This window comes from Micromesistius poutassou (assembly GCF_964030765.1).
Source record: "Micromesistius poutassou genome assembly, chromosome: 8".
NCBI classification, from domain to species: Eukaryota; Metazoa; Chordata; class Actinopteri; order Gadiformes; family Gadidae; genus Micromesistius; species Micromesistius poutassou.
This window is the reverse complement of record NC_140278.1, coordinates 5750913-5769766: the sequence shown is the minus strand read 5'-3', so window position 1 is coordinate 5769766 and position 18854 is coordinate 5750913. Positions and strand designations below refer to the sequence as shown.

The window sequence follows — 18854 nt, the reverse complement described above, 5'->3', positions numbered from 1 at the left end:
CAAGAGAGAGCGAGAGTGAGAGAGCAAGAGACAGCGAAAGAGAGCGAAAGAGAGCACAGCCCGCTGTGCTGTTGTATAACAGCCACCACAGGGCAGGCTCACCGGTCAATCCGTCTCCTTGGTGATGTGATTTCACCCCCCTCTCTCCCCCCCCCCCCCCCCTCCCCCTCCACCAACCGCTGTCCTTCTCATCCCGCAGGAGCTGCCGGTGAACGTGAAGTTCATCATCGAGGGCATGGAGGAGACGGGCTCCAACGGGCTGGACGCCATGGTGATGGCCCAGCGCGACACCTTCCTGCTGGACGTGGACTACATCATCATCTCCGACTGCGGCTGGCTCAGCCTGCGGCCCGCCCTCACCTACGGCACCAGGGGCAACTGCTACTTCTCTGCTGAGGTAGACCCCCGTCCCCCCCCGTCCCCCCCACTGGGATTCAGAAGGATTCATGTTCTAATGATGGAGGAGAGATTTTGGAGAGGGGGGTTGTCTAAGATTTGATCAAGTTTAAAATAGTAACACCATAATACAATCATAATAATAATAATAATAATAATAATACAATACTTTTGGCAATAGCACCTAATCTCACAATTCTCTTGGTTTTCATGTCATTTCAATTTCTGGGCACAGACACAGACAATGCAGGCAGGCACACAAGTACACACTCACACACACACACACACACACACACACACACACACACACACACACACACACACACACACACACACATACACACAGGTTGTGCGACCCCTCTACCGATCAGACATTCCGCGGTCCTCACACTGTGTTGAACCAAGATAAGATATCACTTTACTGACGCTGATTGGATCAGCGTCTAACAGAGTGCCACAGTTAGACCTGAGACAGACAGACAGACGTCTCGACTCGCGGTGTGTGATTGCAGATCGAGGGGCCCAAGCAGGACCTCCACTCCGGGGTGTACGGAGGCACCGTCATCGAGCCCATGACCGACCTGATCGGCATTCTGGGTGAGCGTTGCGCCGTCTGTCTCCCTGCCAAGTCACGCAAACCTTTGCTGCTAATGCAGACTGAGACATTTGCTCAGGGGGTAGAGCGGGTTGGCTGGAAACCGCAAGGTTGGTGGTTCGATCCCCGGGCTCCTCCTAGCTCGACACTCCTAGAGTGTCGAGGTGTCCCTGAGCAAGGCACTTAAACCTAACTGCTCCCAACGTGCTGGCTGTCGCCTTGCGTGGCTGACGCTGCCGTCGGTGTGAGAATGTGTGTATGAATGGGTGAATGTCAAGGCAATATTGTAAAGCGCTTTGGGTAGCCACTGGTTACAGAAAATGCGCTATATAAATGCAGTCCATTTACCATTTACTAAGACACACTCCGACTCCACCTACGTCATCGGCCCATGCCCCAGCCCTGGGTGGATCGAGGGGGGGGGAAGAGACAGGGGGGGGATGTCCCCTGTGCTGATGTGTGCTGATGCCTCGTTGTGTGGTTCCCTGGGGTGTAGACACGCTGATCAGCCCCAGCGGTAAGATTCTGATCCCTGGCATCCGGGAGGCGGTGGACCCGCTCACAGACGAGGAGTGGAAGACCTACCAGGACATTGAGTTTGATATGGAGAACTACAAGAACAAGCTGGGGGTCACCGAGCTCATGTACAACAATAAGGTGAGACGAAGGGTGTGGTAGGGTATGGTGTTTTGTTTAAGCTAAGTGGGTATTTTAGGTTTTTGGTTGTTTTAGCGCTTTCTTTTTTTTGCTCTTGTTCTCTCTGTCAATTGTGATCTCTCTCCAACTCACTATCTCTTGCTATATCTCTCTCTCTCTCTCGCTATCTCATTAGATCACGAGGTAGAGCGGGTTGGCTGGTAACCGCAAGGTTGCTGGTTCGATCACTGGCTCCTCCTAGCTGAGGGTCGTGGTGTCCCTGAGCAAGACGCCTCACCCTAATTGCTCCTGACGCGCTGGCTGTGGTTGACTCTCTGTTTGAATGTGTGCATGAATGGGTGAATGTCAGTCAACACTGTAAAGCGCTTTGGTACTATAAAAGAACTCCATAAATGAGGACCATTGACCATTTATGTATCAATATCTATCACTCACTCTATGTATTCCCCTTCCTATCTGCTTGCCTGCCTGTCTGTCGCTTTCTGTCGTTTGTTGCTTCAGTTCATTTTGGTTAATTTCTGTATTGGTTCATTCCCCTCCCCCTGTGCGTGCAGGTAGACCTCCTGGCCCACATGTGGCGCTACCCCACAGTCTCCATCCACGGCATCGAGGGAGCCTTCTCGGCCCCTGGCACCAAGACCGTGATCCCCGCCAAAGTCAACGCAAAGTTCTCCATCAGACAGGTCCCCAGCATGGACCCGGAGGTCGTCAAAAAGCAGGTTAGTACCCAACAGCCAACAGTAATAACACACACGTTATTACTGGGACATCGTATATGTGAGCCAATGAGCCAACACAGCAGACTGTCAAAAAAGTATCACACGGATCACAGGCAATTGCCTTATTTGTCAAATATATATAGTATACCTTAAGTCATGTCAAATTATGTCAAATATATAGTATACCTTTTAGTATACTTTTTTTTTTTATGGAGCAGGAACTTATGCATTATGTGGACATATTAACTTTATCAACATTAGAGCAAATCCACTTATTATATTATTAAAAAAAAATATATATATATATGTATATATATATATATATATATATATATATATATATATAGTCAACAGAAACCAATTTCGATATATCTTTGCATACCAGCTGAATGTTTGAAATCCCTCCAAAAACGATTTCTCAGCACACCTCGCCTGACCTCAAGTCTTTCAAAACTCCCCGGCCTACCGGGGAGGAGCCACTTACCTGCAAACCCTCCCACAACGCAATCATTCCTCATTGTACCGCCGCGTCGCTGCAGGTGACGGAGTACCTGGAGGCGGCGTTCGCCCGGAGAAAGAGCCCCAACAAGCTGAAGGTGACCATGGTTATCGGAGCCAAGCCGTGGCTGGCCAACACCCAGCATGTGCTCTACCAAGCTGGGAGGAAGGCTGTCAAGAGAGGTATGCTTCCGCTACTCGTCTCCCGCGGCGGGCTGGAAGACGGCGGAAAGTAGCCCCGGCTAGGGCCTCACTGGCATGCACAGTGTGCATCGGGTAATCAGTAGGAGCACGGAGGTGTGCTGCAAAGTACCACCGCGGTGTATGGCTGGAGACAGACTCGCTGTTTCACGACTCCATCAGCAGCAGCACTATGCTGACTTTATTCAAGGATGATAAAAGGGAAACTGTTAAAAACCCAGACATGCATTTCGACTATACAGACACACACCCCCATATATCGTTAGCCTCATAGCATAAAAGTCATATTTAAGGTTCATCTTGTACTTAGCGTCAAAAATGCCTAAGTCGAATAGATGACTTAGGCAGATACTGATTATGGAGTGTAAAAAGCACTCTGATTGGCTTAGGATATAGCCAATGAGGCACAGTGAATCAGCAGCGTTAGGAGAGTAGAGTAAGGTTAGATATCACAATTTGGCTAAAATATGACTTGGGCAATAATGCTATGAGGTAAATAATATAATATGCAAATATTCATCTGCGAGTATATGCATGTTTCAAAGCCGCACGATTCAACATGGTCACGTGTCAGATGAGTCCCACTTTGAATCAGATCATTTGTCTGTTGATGATCTCCGTCACCCTGATAAACGTCCTGAAACCGTCCTGCGTGGCTCCAGTGTTCAACGTGGAGCCCGACATGATCCGCGAGGGCGGGACCATCCCCGTGGCCAGGACCTTCCAGGACGTGACGGGGAAGGGCATCATCATGATGCCCATCGGAGGCTTCGACGACGGCATGCACTCCCAGAACGAGAAGATCAGCAGGTGACGACCCCCGGGGCCTCCCTTCACCCCCTGGCTCACTCTCGTTCGGATTGCTTGATTCTTCCCCAGGGACGTTGTGACACATGCTCACCATCACTCCACTCAACACAGACCAATTCTGTTCATATTAGTCTCTGATATAATTATCATTGAGAGTATACATAAAGTACAACATCTAGAAATATGGAAATCCCTCAGGCATTACAATGTCAAAATGGGAAATATGTAAAGATATATTATAGTAGCTGTGTCTTAATCACCCAGGTTTTTCTTTTATTTTTATTTTTACTGTCTATTAAACGCAGTCAAGCTGTGAAGGAATGAGGTGGGGTTACGGTACAGAAGCTTTATTGAGAGAGAACCTGTCTCGTTTTTCACGGACAAGGGAGAGGGAACATAAGTGAAGAATATGTCGGTCACATCATAATAATACCATTTACAAGACAAACCCCACCCAACAAAAAGTCTAAGGAAAGACGAGTGGGTTTGGGGCGGATTAACAACTGAAATGACGAACGAAATCAATCAAACCCGACATTAGAGTTGCTGATGGGTGATGTGTGGTGGTGGTGGTGGTGGGTGTGACGCTGCAGGCAGGACCGTGGACCTAGACAGTCTGTAAGACTGTAACGAGAGACTTTAACCAGAGACTGTAACTATGATTGGTAGAGCAGAAGAGAGAGAGACCCGACTATAGAGCCTGGAATAGAAATAGTCAACGAAAAGCTGAGCATTGATGTGATCGGCTTGGGTAAACAAGCGCTGATGACTCTGAACACACTTAGTCATGGAGGCCCTCCGAGGGAGAGCTAGACATACAGTGGCTGAGTGATGGTTTTGTTTGCCGTATCCATGTGACATGTAGATAGCCGACTAAGCTACGGCTTGATCAACAGTGTATTCCTCCCCACCGCATCCACGTCTTTCTGTCAAATATGTATTGGGAGAATCCACCACAGAACAGTAAAACAAAGCGAAAAAAACATGCATAACGATTAAATAATCATATCCATTATTTTATGAATTTTATTGAATTTCTTATATCATTTTTCCATTTCCATTTTCAAAACGTCGTGGACCCAATGTCCAGAATGTCCCTGCGGTGCATACTAAACATTAGATACCACACAGTGCTTTTACTTTGAAGGCTCATTGGACCGTGATCCTCACCCCCTCTCTCTGTCTCCCCGGCCCTCTCCAGGTACAACTACCTGGAGGGCACCAAGCTGTTCATCGCCTACCTCCATGAAGTCTCCCAGATTCAGACCAGCCGAGTGTGACTGTTCTCCACGGCTTGTCTTGGCTAAAACGACAGTATCAAGACCCTCAGCTCCCTGTCTATCTGTCTCTGTCTATCTATCTATCAATAGATCAATATATTCATGTATCTATATATCTATCAATCAGTCTATCTATTCATTTTCTACTTCTTATGCAATACTTTATTCCATTTTATCAAAAGGTGCAGCTTATCCTCATCCAGATTACGTTCATCTGGATGGGGAGGTGCGTTGGGTAATCATTATTTGCTGATGTTGGTTTATCGTCCTTCGATTTTCTTAAAGCACTGTATGTGTTTGTGGCAATTAAATGCAAAATGCAACAAAAAATCATTTGACGTCATGTTTATTGATTTATTTCGTTAAAATAACAGTTTACATTTGACCAAGAGTGCATTTAAAAAAGATCTCCACTGTTGGTTTGCAAAAATTGTTACATAGGAAGCAATAATCCTACAAATGTGATTGTCTAATAATTAATAAAAATAATGGATATCTTTTTTTTTTATTAACTATTAAACACAACTATTAATAAAATCAACAAGATGAATGTGGTCAAAGGAAATATCCCATAATTTATAATACATAATCCAATATCTACACCATATTCTAATCTGAAAACAGACTATCAAAGTACGTGTGTAGAGTTTCATTAGCCGTGAGTGGCAGAGAGGGACCCTGGCGTTGTGAAAAAGCCGTACGTGTCTCTTCAGCGGCCTGATTCACAACACCAGCTGACCCTCCTCACCCAGGGTGACATGCTCGGTCTCCCCGCGTTTCCCAGCGAGTCTCTCTTTGTAGAACAGGTGGGGGTAGGCAGGCCTTTACTCCACTCAGAACCGCACTTACCGCACTTATTTAGGGAGCGATATTAAATGGGCAGGGCTGTACTACGTTGTAATACCGTGTTCCTCCACCAGGGGGCAGTGCGTACCCGAACTCCTCGCATGACGGTCGAGTCTTCAGCGTCTTTTCCAGGTAGACGCTCTTCGACGGCGTCCCTTTGATGCCTGCAAATTAAAAGACAAGAGACGGAAGAACACAGGTCGTTTGAAATAGAAAAACTTTTTTAATTGTCGATTTTTATTAACAGAATGAAACGGAACATGAATGACACAATGCTCGGCGTATTACAACACGCATGTCTATTTGGTTGTCTATTTATAGGGCATTTTGGTATCAAGGGCAGGGTCAAAACGGTGCCAAGAATAACTTGGATTTCACACAGTGGCACGTCTTAATCACTAAAAGTAGGCTAGCTCAGAAAGGCGAGTACTCAAGTCATGTCACGAAACGTATGTAGGCTAGTACATAAATGTTCACTTTGCTTGCCTGTGGTTTTCCACATGACAGCTATTTGTTTCGTGTATTTGAAAAGAAGATCAAAAAGGGAAAGGCAGAGGATAAAAACGTAGGCTGTTGTTTGATTATTGTGACATTGATGATTGAAACAAGGTAAACATATAAATTTATCTCTTGCCTTTTTTACATTTAAAGGGAGGACAAACATAGGGTGAATTGAAAATATAATGGTGTAATGTTGGAAAGACAGCTGTACAGTACAACAGCACAGTTACGAGATATTAGATTAAAAACAAACCTTTAGGCTCATTAGCTTCATTAGTCACACACTTGCGCACACAAAGACATGCTGCACTGCATATTTAGGCCTAGCCTACATCTCAGATGGATAGATATCATGAGGAACTTGTCTTGCAAGTAGTACACGTTTAATCCTATTTAATATTCCGATAATACATACTTGGCAAACAAACTCCCACACACACACACACTATCCGTTTATTGCAACGTTTCATTGCTAAACCGTGTGTGCGTATAAGTGCAAGTCCGTGCGCGTGCCGTTTCCGCGCGGCGAACGTGCCCAACTTTGACCCGTTTAATCAGCCTCCCTCTCCTCCTTCCGCCCACCTACGGCGCAGTGCCCTAATTCTCGCACAGGCGGTCCCACCGCGACGCTCGCCGCAACGCGCCCAGTCCCCCCCCCCCCCCCCGCTCACTAATTCATTACCATCGGCCGCGCTGGCCTTTCTGAGAGGTGTGAGCGCCACAGAGCCCACATGAGGGCCACTGTGCCGGCTGCCGTTCTCTTCACCGGGGCTCTGAAGGGGGGGCCCCCGTGCAAGGCCCCGTTGGAGTGTCCGCCTCTGTCCTTCACACAAAGGATGTCGGCGCGCGTAATAGGCAGACACACTTCACCCGGGGAGGGAAGGAAAGGGGAAGGCAACACACACACAGACACAAGGAGGGTGCGGAGGGTGGGTGGGAATGAAGAGCAGTGAGGCGCTTGACTACATCTTGACTCAATCCAGGGTCAAGAGGGGTTTCATTTGGGTCTGTGTGTCTGTGCGTGTGTGTGTGTACATGTGTGTGTGTGTGTGTGTGTGTGTGTGTGTGCGTGCATGCATGCCTGTGTGGGTGTGTGTGTGCGCGTGTGTGCGTGCCATGGGAGCATCCTTCACACACGTAACACACGTGTAAACAATTCCCAGTCAAGGGAGACCGATCCATCTCCTCTTTATATCATGTCCGCGGTCGGGTCCCGTAGGGGCAGGGAAAACGGCTGGGAGAGGCATAGTGCTGATTCACCTTAACCCCCCCCCCCGCCCCCTCCGTTTCATGTCCAATTCCCTCTTTGTTTCATTACCAAAGGAAATCAGCCGCCATCGTCCATGGCGTGGTTTCTCCCACCGGGCTCACGTCCTACACAGGACACCTCTGAGGGAACCATTTCAGCCTCATTATACCGCTTTTATCCAGCTTCCCCTATATACCGCGTCCAACGCAGCGGCCCGTCTCTCTTCCGCCCCTCGCCCGCCAATCCATGCGCTGATTGGCGTGGGCGCTGTGTGACGCTCTCTTTTTCTTTTACCATCGAGCACTTTTCTTCTCTCCCCTATTCCTTTGCTGCCATCGTCATATTCCATTGATCCTATTCCTAACGTTTTGCTTACTAAACGCCCTCTGTGCGGGAGAACGACTGGCATAAAGAGGAGCTTATTCACACAAGGTGAGGACGGGAGATTTGTTTTAAGCCCCACTATCTGAAATAGTGACGATTGAAAACCTACCTGGTTATTTATTTGGTAGTTAATGTTTGTTTTATTTATTACCTATTTTATTACATTTTCATATATCAGTATTTGAATAGAGATCAAATGTTCTCTTGTCTCTCTAATTTGAAGAAGAGATTAGAGAAGAGTATAATAAAAAAAGAACTAAGATAAAAAAAATACATCCCAGACTTTGGATGCTTGCTATCTTAGATGCTAACAATCTGCTAACCATCCGCTAATCTAGCTTAGATAAATTGATTTTTAGCAGATTGTTAGCGGATGGTTAGCGGATTGTTAGCTGATTTTCAGCTGGTGCATCTACGGCCTCTCCAATGAGGGGCACCAGTTAATTAATTTCCAGAAGGCCCAAACCCTGACGCTAAGCAGCTGGCCTGTCAGTGTGCTCACTGCAAGACAAGATCCCTACGTCTCTATTCCGATGACGCACACGCACTGTGACGTTACACCACCACGCCCATGGGCCCACCAAGCCCGCCACCACCCATCCACCCACCCACCTCTACTCCGACCACACTAGTCCAGATATGATCTGGACCCCCCCCTGCTTTGCAGTGAAACGGTGAGAAAGAGAGAGAGAGAGAGGGGGGGGAGAGAGAGAGAGAGACAGAGAGAGAGAGGGGGGAGAGACAGAGAAAGAGGGGGGGGAGAGACAGAGAGAGAGAGGGGGGAGACAGACAGAGAGAGCGAGAGAGGGGGAGAGAGAGAGGGGGAGACAGAGAGAGAGAGGGGGGGAGACAGACAGAGAGAGAGGGGGAGACAGAGAGAGAGAAGGGGGAGACAGAGGGAGAGAGGGGGGAGACAGAGAGAGGGGGGAGACAGAGAGAGAGGGGGGGAGAGAGAGGGGGGAGACAGAGAGCGAGAGAGAGAGGGGGGGAGAGAGAGGGGGGAGACAAAGAGAGAAGGGGAGACAGAGAGAGAGGGGGGGAGAGAGAGGGGGGAGACAGAGGGCGAGAGAGGGGGGAGACAGAGAGAGAGAGAGGGGGGAGACAGAGAGGGGGAGACAGACAGAGAGAGAGAGGGGGGAGACAGAGAGAGAGAGAGAGGGGGGAGACCGAGAGAGAGAGGGGGGGAGACAGAGGGAGAGCGAGGGGGGGAGAGAGAGAGAGGGCGGTGAGGAGAGTAGAAAGAGTATCAAAGAGACAAAAAATGATGACATAAGGATCAGAAAAGCTGTAGTTGTTTGTTGTCGGGATGAAAGCCAGCTTTTATCAGTATTCCAATGGAGTCTTATTTTATGTACTTCAGATTTGTCATTCAGACAGCACCGGGCCTCACAGCCGGGTCACAACGTAATGCATGCTCTGATGAAGAGGAGAAGGAAGAAGAGTGCTCTGCATTGATTTATTGATTGACTGAATTAATTCATTCATTCCGTAATTAATGTGTTCACACCGGCGGTATAGGTTGAGAAACACAGGACCGGATGTTAAACCTATTTGTTTGCTTTCTTTAAAAACAATGACTTAATTAATCATTTAAACCACTAACCACACGCACGTGCGCGCATTCACCCTCTCATGCTCGCACACACAGACACACACATACACTCGCCATAGATGTCACCAACATCTTATATTTTTTTGTCAAGGAGTAAAATAGTTTAGTACGAAAATGGTGGAAAGAAACAGAACGGCCACGGCTGAGCGTTGACCCCAGAGACGGAGGCAGGCTGAGCCACCAGCACACCGCGGTTAGAAATTACTCTGGTATTTCACCGGCTTTGGAGAGAAGTGCTCTTATCGCGGGCGAAGCAGCTGGCTGTCGGGGGAGAGACAGGTGACGGAGAGACCGCTGCCTCCGTGTGATGAGAAGAGCCCTGCCAATCCATCCTCTTGCTAGGTTGGCGAAAAGAAAAAAAAAAAAAACGCCTGATGGACGTTTAAATAAAGCTGTGCGGGGAAATGAGCGGTCATCCAAAAGTCACGCCGCTCTGCCTGGAACACAGATTGGAGGCTCCTGCCACAGGCTGTTGGGAAGGTTTAAAGGTACGCTCGGAACTCTGGGTTCTGATGGTGATGGTGCGAGAGCTAATAAGGCAATGCTTTATTTTAGATATGTTTATTTATTGTTATTATCACGCCTGGCAGTAATCTCTGAAGTATGTATCTTAATAATCTCTTAAAAAAAATGCAGATGTTATTTATTGTAACAGCTTAAAATTGAGTGTGGGCCTATCGTCATTATTCTCCTTAACTCTCTCCCACTATGTCACTGAACATAATATTCCATTCAACGTGACAATTAACATGACACCACTTCCATCTCCAGTGTTAACTGAACAATGGCAGAGCCACTGGGTGTATAATTAATTTCTATATATAGTAGAGGTTTCTTTTTTATATTATGATTATTCAGGTAGGATGCCCAGACCGTTTACTTAACCACACATAGCCTCAATTAGGCCAACTTAGACTCATGAAAAACAACGATTGGAAATTGCATTTTGTCATTATTTCTCTAAGGACGTTTTCCATTAGGGTCCGCTAAATCTTTATATGAACGTTTAATTTGAATGTTTAATTAGTTGGAAAAGTCGTGTGTGTGTGTGTGTGTGTGTGTGTGTGTGTATACGGGTCCCCTCAGTGGACAAACAACAGTCTGCTCATTAACAGAAGCCACTGGTCTGTGTCTCTGTCTCTGCATGAGCTGCTATCAAAGTCTCTGTGGCAAAGCACAGCTAAATAAAGTCATACAGTCTGTCCTGTAGCTACACACACACACACACACACACACACACACACACATTCACGCACACACACGCACACGCACATACACGCATACATGCACACACACACACGCACACACGCACACACACACACACTCACACACACACACACACACGACACAAGTACACACACACTGCACACACTCACTCCCACTCCCACTCTCTCTCTCTTGCTCTCTCTCACTCTCTCTCTATCTCGCTCTCACACACACACACACACACACACACACACACACACACCACCCCACACCAACTACTTCACCTTGTAGAAGTATGAAAGCACAACCCAACACATATTCTTAATACTTTCACAACCAGGTCCAACCCCGTGGAGACACAGCTTCCTTCATTTTTTGGGCCTTTTTCTGTTTCATTTACTTTTTTGTGTCGTGAGAATTCAGAGCCAATTCAGCCGCTCAGCAGGGTCTGGGACCCGTGGAGCCGCTGTGTCACCAGACGACTGACACCCAGCCCTACACAAGCCAATGACAAAACAGAACCGCACTGCACCGCGCTGAATAGCTAGACGCAATCACCGGCAGCGAGAGACGCCGGCGGACATTGTCGCCGCAAAATGGGAACGCACAATGGAAGAGAGAAAGAGAGCGAGAGAGAAAGCGGGTGTAGCTGTGAAAGAGAGACTAAGCAATCTGTTGTAAAACATGCTTTTGAGTAAAACCAATGATGCATGGTTTGATTTGCATTTATTATTGATTCACGTACCCCATGTGCTTTTTTTGGAAGTCGTTTCCAACGTTGTGTGTGTTGGTAATTAGCGACTATTTGCTCCTGTAAAAACGTGCTATGCGTATTTGTAATTGCGTTACCTTGCGTCTTATTTAATGTTTGTGTAGCCTGCGTATTTGATCCAAATGACAGGCCCATGAAACTGAGCTCAGTGGAGCGCAGAGAGGGAGGGCAGAGGGAGAGAGAGAGATAGAGAGACTGAGAGAAACTCTAGATAAAAGGAGAGAGAGCGCGAGAGAGCGTTTTGAGGTCTGTGCTCAGACCGTGTGCTCGGGAGGCGTGGCCCACTGCAGCACCACTGAACCGCCTGACAGCCACACGCAGACAGACAGGCAGACACGCAGGCAGACAGGCAGATAGGCAGACAGACATACAGACCGAGAGACAGGCAGACGGAAAGACGGATGGAAGACACACTGAAACAATAACCAGAACTAAATGTACAGATGGACAGTCAGACAGACAGACAGACAGACAGACGGTGAACATGAGCACGAAGGGCAGTTTAAGGTTGGACATGTGAGCTATGAAAGAAATGCTCATTAACGGAATTCCATGCTCAGAAACGATGGAATTAAAAAAAAAAGCGACATTATTCAAACAGACCCTCACACACACGGGTAACAGATTAAACACTGGGCATTGACACAGAGAGGAGAGGATTGCATTTCCCTCCACTGGAAGGGACTTAAATAGTCTCCCGTTCCTCTACTTGGACACACACCGCCCAAATGAAGTCATCATCCCCTGGAATCGCTGCCACTGGTGCCGAATTACCAGCGCTATTAAAATATTGCTCTTCATAATTAGTTTTAACGACGGCTCAGAGACCGGCAGTGTGCTGTCATTTTATTATCTATCCTCCGGAATAATTTGAATATGAGGTAACCACCTCTGGGCTTCGCCGTCCGGGCCGGAGACGTTCCCAGGATGCATTAAATGATAAGATCAGTAATAAGAAGAGGGGAATTACGCCGGTGACTTGATTCAACACAGGTGAACGTCAAGTGCCCTTGTTCCCGCTAATCCTTAATGGGAAAAATGTTTCGGAACGGGAAAAGGAAACAGCGGAATCGGGAGACGGACGCAGGGAGATTTGGAGGACATGATAAAAAAGATGGTTTAATTTGGGGTAATTATGTCACGGGACGAGATTACAATCACTCTTAAAGGAGAAGGAGCCTCGTGGCTGACTTCCTGTCATGGAGCTCACGTCCCAGAATAACGCCCGCAGCGGCGAATCCTCTGCTTCTGCTTCTCCACGCAGGCAGCGGAGTGAACGTTGATGTTACGGTAGCCTGTGTCTATGGGCGAGGCTAAGTAGCCGGATAAAGGATTGCTAGTGAAATGCCTTAAGAGCCCTCACAGTGTTGCCACGCTTTGGGTTTATCCTCTTGTTAAACGCCGGAGAGCAGGAGGTCTGCCAGCAGACCTTGGGCTGTGTGTGTGTGTGTGAGTGTGTGTGTGTGTGTGAGTGTGTGTGTGTGAGTGTGGATGTGTACTCATACACACACTAACATACATAAATGCAGGTGCCCTTGTGTGTGTGTGTGTGTGTGTGTGTGGGTGTGTGTGTGTGTGTGTGTGTGGGTGTGTGTGTGTGTGTGTTTGAGCATGCTTCAGTGCGTTGGCTGGGGCCGGGAATCGCTGAATGGACAGATTGACAGGGCGAGACTACCACTCTGAGCAGAGCGCTCAGCCTGTTACGGTGGAGCTGGGACCACACCAGAGGACCTTCTCCCTCATAAAGACTTTGCCCTGATGCACTGATGACCGGCAAATCCTGTTTGAACTGCCCATACATCACTTTAATGGGTTAAGGTTAAAGAGACACGTTGTCGGCCAATAACAGCTCAGGGAGGTTTTACATTGGTTAGTAAGGGCCGCTGTGGGTGTACACTTGGTTACATAAGACATGAATGTTTTCATGTATAAATATATTGAATATATTAACATTATCATGTATTAACACATCCTGGACTGCCTACTATACTTTATTTTTCATCATAGTATGCATATTGTTGATGTGTCGATGTATTTTTGTTATTTTCTTGTCATGGTAACAATCCCCTGTGTGTGTTTGTTTACTCATGAGAAGCTGGCCTACTGTGTTGGCCAAAGGCTGCCTAATGAAAATCAGGCCGGGTTCTGTGAGAATATTCAGCCCCCCCGGACTCTGCGTGCTGGAAAGTAAACGGCGGCACAGAGAAAAGGTGACCTTGACTTGTTTGGTCGCCACAAACCAGCCCAAAAATAGCACAGCCTGATTTTTAATGAGAGGAAAAAAAAGACATCACATCCGAATTTAAATGTTATTCTGAAAATATTTATTTTATTGCTGTTTTTGTGGGTGGCGTGTCCTTCTTATTTTTTAACATTTGAGAAGATTAATCATGCGTAATTTAACTTAATCATCTTTCTCTCAACTCGCTAACAAAATAAATGTCATGTCATAATGTCATAATTTTCCATCTGGAAAAAATACAGTCATCAAACACAGTTTTCAAGCACAATAACCGGTACCGGTAAATTCTAAATAAGAAAATAAGTTTGAATAGTGCTACTTACCTAGCTATGTAGCTCAAGGAGTTGATAGTTTGAAGAAGTGTCCTCTCACTCTTGAAGGAACAATGACATTTCCTGAATAAAGAAGCAGAATGCCAAATGCCATTATTCTGGTTTCTAAAGGAATAAATAAAAGCATTTATCTTCTGCTCACTAATATATATCTATGTCATGCATCAGACTTACATTGAATTATCTAGAAATAAGTTAAAACAAATATATTCATAACTAAATAAATATTCGAAGCATAATATTGTTTAATTTCCTCGCCTCGCTGTCAATTATCACAGATGTTTCCGGAAAGAAAATATTATGGTCTAATTAATTGCTGGTATAACTACTACTGACCAAAGCATCAGCTTTGTATTTGTTGTTGCTATGTCTTTGACAGCAGTGGAATTCAATGACATTTAAGGTCTTTTCTGTTTTTTGCTGTTCACTGAACAGAGACAGCAGAGAAAATAATGGCCTTGTGTTCTAATTGGTGAGGTCTGCAATAAGAAAAAGACCAGGCACCCTAGAGACACACACCCACACAAACCCCTATATAAGACACATATACATATACACACAAGCCCCCGTGCGCTTAGATTTATGAATACACAAAACGGTTAAGCGTAAAATCAATGCCCACATTTGCACTTCAATCGTTTTCGTGTGTTTGCAATCTTGCTGTTGCACACAACTAAAAGTGCCTGTTGATACATTAAAGTGTGTGAGTGCGTGCATGCCAGTGTGGGAGTGCGTGGGTGTGTGTGAGTGTGTTCACGTCTGTATATGTGCATGTGTGTGTGCATGTAGGCATGTGTGTGTGTATGTGTGTGTGCTTGTGTGTGCATGTGTTTGCATGTGAGTATGTGGTTCTTTGTGCATGCGTGTTTGTGAGTGTGTGTGTGTGGGTGTGTTTGTGGATGAATGCTGGCAGTGAATATCGCTACAGGGCTGTGCTGTAGTGCCTGACCTCTGCACCTCTCTCCCAGACACTGCTGTGATGAGGTCCACTCTGCATAGATAATGAGCTCATTAATCATGCAGCCCGCAGCCCACAGCTCATCCATCTATTAAAAAAACAACTATGATTACCAGCATTGATTGGCCCGTGGAATGGGTCGCTGCTGCCTTGGACCAATCAAGGGAGAGAGGTTGTTAGGGGTGTAATTGTGTCACAGACACTAACTTTATCGATTTTAAGGGTGAGAGTGGAATGGGAGAGGGAAGGGTTTTGCCTTGGGACGGAGCCCATGGTGCCTTGGGATGGGCCCAGCGGAACAGAGAAAACCCATCTGCCAATATGCTTTTAAAAATGTAAATTTCCAATATAGGAAGTTTAAATTTAATATATTGTGTGATCATTGTGTATATGCTCACAGTACTTGAATACTTGTATGACAAATTAGACAATTCCCTCCAATGTTCCTATTACTGGTGAAATAAAGAAACTTGATTCAGATGAATCCTACAGAGATAAGAGAGTTCAATATTGGCAAACGATCTGCAAGTTGAAATGTTGGTTATTTGAAGCACAAGTCTACCAGTCAAGATATCCAACAACCATCTGATACCTTAGTGTAGTATAAGTGCCTCTAAAGTACAATTTATTTCCGTCACATCATTCTAAACCGAGGTGATTCATAACACATTGCACCAATTTAAATTATGTGTTGGATATGCGTGCGCCAAGATGACATTTACGTTTCAATATCTAAACGTTCTTTCTAATACAATCACGGTTGCATGATGGCTGCACAGAGCTGTTTTAGATAATAACAAGACATGGATAATGGCTAATAAGATAAGATAAGATATACTTTATTCATCCCAATGAACAATACAATGCATAAGCAGCTCGGACAAGTATAGCGATGCCTTCATCAGATTCTAAATGACGTATTGTTCCTTTGTGCACTAATGGAAATGTGGTAGCAGGACTCAGCTTGTTTTGTCACTCTCACACTTATATTATGCAGACAAACTGACACACACAGGCACACACACACACCCAGCACACACACGCAAACAGACAAACACACAACACATACACACCACGCACACACACACACACACACACACACACACACACACCACGCACACACGCACACACACACACACACACACACACACACACACACACACACACACACACACACACGTGCGCACAGAGTTAGTAAGCCTACTCTTCATTATGTTTATTATCTTCTATTGTACGAGAGTAGTCATCATTTATTTTATTATTTATAGCAGTGAACAGTGAATTGCATCTCCCATTATAGTCAGTGATATAGTCAGTGCAGAGAACATCATACTCATGAGTCAACGCGTGAATATAAAAAATAAGATAAGATAAAAAGTATTAGAATTAGAATTAAAGTCACCATAAGGTCCGAAAAGGTTCTTCACCGTTCAGTTCAATTCGTCAAGGTGGCGTTGAATACAACCATCAGAGCCTCACACTTCTAGCATGAGAGAAAGAAAAAAAGCGAGGGTATGAAAATAGGGCAGCCAAAAAAAAAAAAAAGAATGAGGGAAAAGAAGACAGATTGATATGGATTAATAATAGAACGACTCTGGAGTCCAGTCAGAATCACCTCCAACCAACGGGAGGGGAACACACAGCGAGGAGCTGGGAGCTAGCAGCAGTGTCACGCCACGAGACGCTTTTCCCCCGGTCCTGAACGCACCACCAATCGGAAATAAATGGGCTGTAAGAATTGATCAGCCAGACGGTTATCCGAGAACACGCGAGCGCGGGGCAGACATGCGTCGGCTCTTTGAAACAGCAAGTAGGCCCCGGAGCTTAACGGTGGGGAAAACAAATGTAGCCTAAATAAAAATTGATTACTTTTGTTTTTCATCTTCTGCGCCTTCAGTGATTTCCACTGTGCGGATAAATTAGGTATCGTCTTTGAAGGGCTTATTTTACACGCTCGCTCCGTTTATATTAAAAAAAAGGAAAAAAGACCACAGCACAAACAAAAGTGATCTAAGCCCGTAAATGGAGTCGACGTGCCATTTCAAAGCGCCCTGATTCGGAGGTTGTGCTGGTATTAAGCGGCTTTTCATGGTGTTGATGCATTCTGATGAGTCTGATATTATGCTGCACCTGGTGTGCCTAGGCGCTCTCTCTCTCTCTCTCTCTCTCTCTCTCTCTCTGTCGCTCTCTCTCTCTTTCTCTCTCTCTCTCCCTCTCTCTCCCCTCCAGTATCCCCCCCCCACTCCCTGCTGAGGAATAGAGACCTCTGGCAAATAGAGCGCAAACGACCAGGGAGAGAGAGCGAGAGCGAGAGAGAGAGAGAGAGAGAAATGTAGAGACAGAGAGAGAGAGATACAGAAAGATGACAAAAAGAGAGGAAAACTTCCTAAGAACACACATGCTAAATCTCCTTTCACACCTTCATGCACACAGTCTTACACACACACACACACACACACACACACACACACACACACACACACACACACAGACACACACACAGCATCAGCAGATAAATGCGACGAGCACAGTCTGTCACTCAATTAATGTCTAGTTTTATCTGGTTTTAACATATCTGCCTTCCCCAGCGGGAATTAAAGGCTGCCTCTCCCTCTCCCCCTCTATCTCTCCCCCTCTGTATGTGTGTCTCTCTATCTCCCTCCCCTTCCGTCTCTCTCTCTCTCTCTCCCCCTCTCTCTCTCTCTCCCTCTGTGTGTCTCTCTCTCTCTCTCTCTCTCTCTCTCTCTCTCTTCCTCTCTTTCCGTCTCTCTCTCTCCCCCTCTCTCACTCTCCCTCTGTATGTGTCTCTCTCTCTCCATCCCTCACTAAGTAGCTAGAGCAGAGCGTGGGATTAGGTTTTGCGGTAATAACTTCCGTATTAAAAAGGGAGTGGTGAGACTTCTTTACATTGGCAAAGGAATACTTTTCCTGTCCAATCCCCTTACAGCCGGTTTCCAGGCCATTCAACACAGGGTGTCCTTAGGGTTTTATTTATCCACAATATCTTTCAAGGAAAGAAGAAGGGTATGTTGGCGTTCGACCCCAGAGCCCTGGGAAGGGAAGGTGTGTGTGTGTGTGTGCGTGTGTGTGCATTTGTGTGTGTGTGTGTGTGTGTGTGTGTGTATGTGTGCACGGTTGTGTGTCTGTGCGTTTTTGCATGTGTGTGTGTGCGTGCATGCATATGTGCGTGTGTGTGCGTGCCTTTGTGCATGTGTGTGCATGCATGTGTGTGTGTGTGTGTGTGTATTATTCTGCATGTGTGTATGGGCATGCATGTTTGACTGTGTGTGTGTGTGTGTGTGTGTGTGTGTGTGTGTGTGTTAGCATGGGGAGGGGGGGTCTCGTGCGGCGCGGCGGCGGTTCAAACTGCGGTTTGCAAACTGCTGACATTTCTCCGGTTGATACGGGCCTGACGCCCGCCAGCGCCTGAAATCCCCCTGTTGCGAGGAGGGCGCCGTGAAATCCGTTTACCACACACTCCGGCTGCAAGCTTGTCATCTCATTGAGACTACGACGCAACCCCCATTCTTCCCCCCCCCCCCCCCTCTGCCGCCCCCTCGTACAAAACATGGCCCCTGGGAGGAATAAAGGGGATG

The 18854-nt window shown here is 46.5% G+C and overlaps 1 protein-coding gene across 2 annotated transcripts in view; it reads left to right on the top strand.

Moving 5' to 3' along the window:
* The window catches only part of cndp1 (carnosine dipeptidase 1), an 8920-nt gene extending 3431 nt beyond the window's left edge, over nucleotides 1–5489 (top strand). The window contains exons 6-12 of one of the 2 annotated variants that reach the window (XM_084471536.1): nucleotides 200–397; nucleotides 909–993; nucleotides 1488–1648; nucleotides 2203–2367; nucleotides 2907–3048; nucleotides 3729–3876; nucleotides 5078–5489. In XM_084471536.1, coding sequence (XP_084327662.1) covers nucleotides 200–397; nucleotides 909–993; nucleotides 1488–1648; nucleotides 2203–2367; nucleotides 2907–3048; nucleotides 3729–3876; nucleotides 5078–5156 — 978 coding nt within the window. In that variant the 3' untranslated portion in view covers nucleotides 5157–5489. The remainder of the gene's footprint in view (nucleotides 1–199; nucleotides 398–908; nucleotides 994–1487; nucleotides 1649–2202; nucleotides 2368–2906; nucleotides 3049–3728; nucleotides 3877–5077) is intronic. The other variant, XM_084471535.1, reaches the window with a different exon arrangement.
* Nucleotides 5490–18854: the final 13365 nt, after the last annotated feature.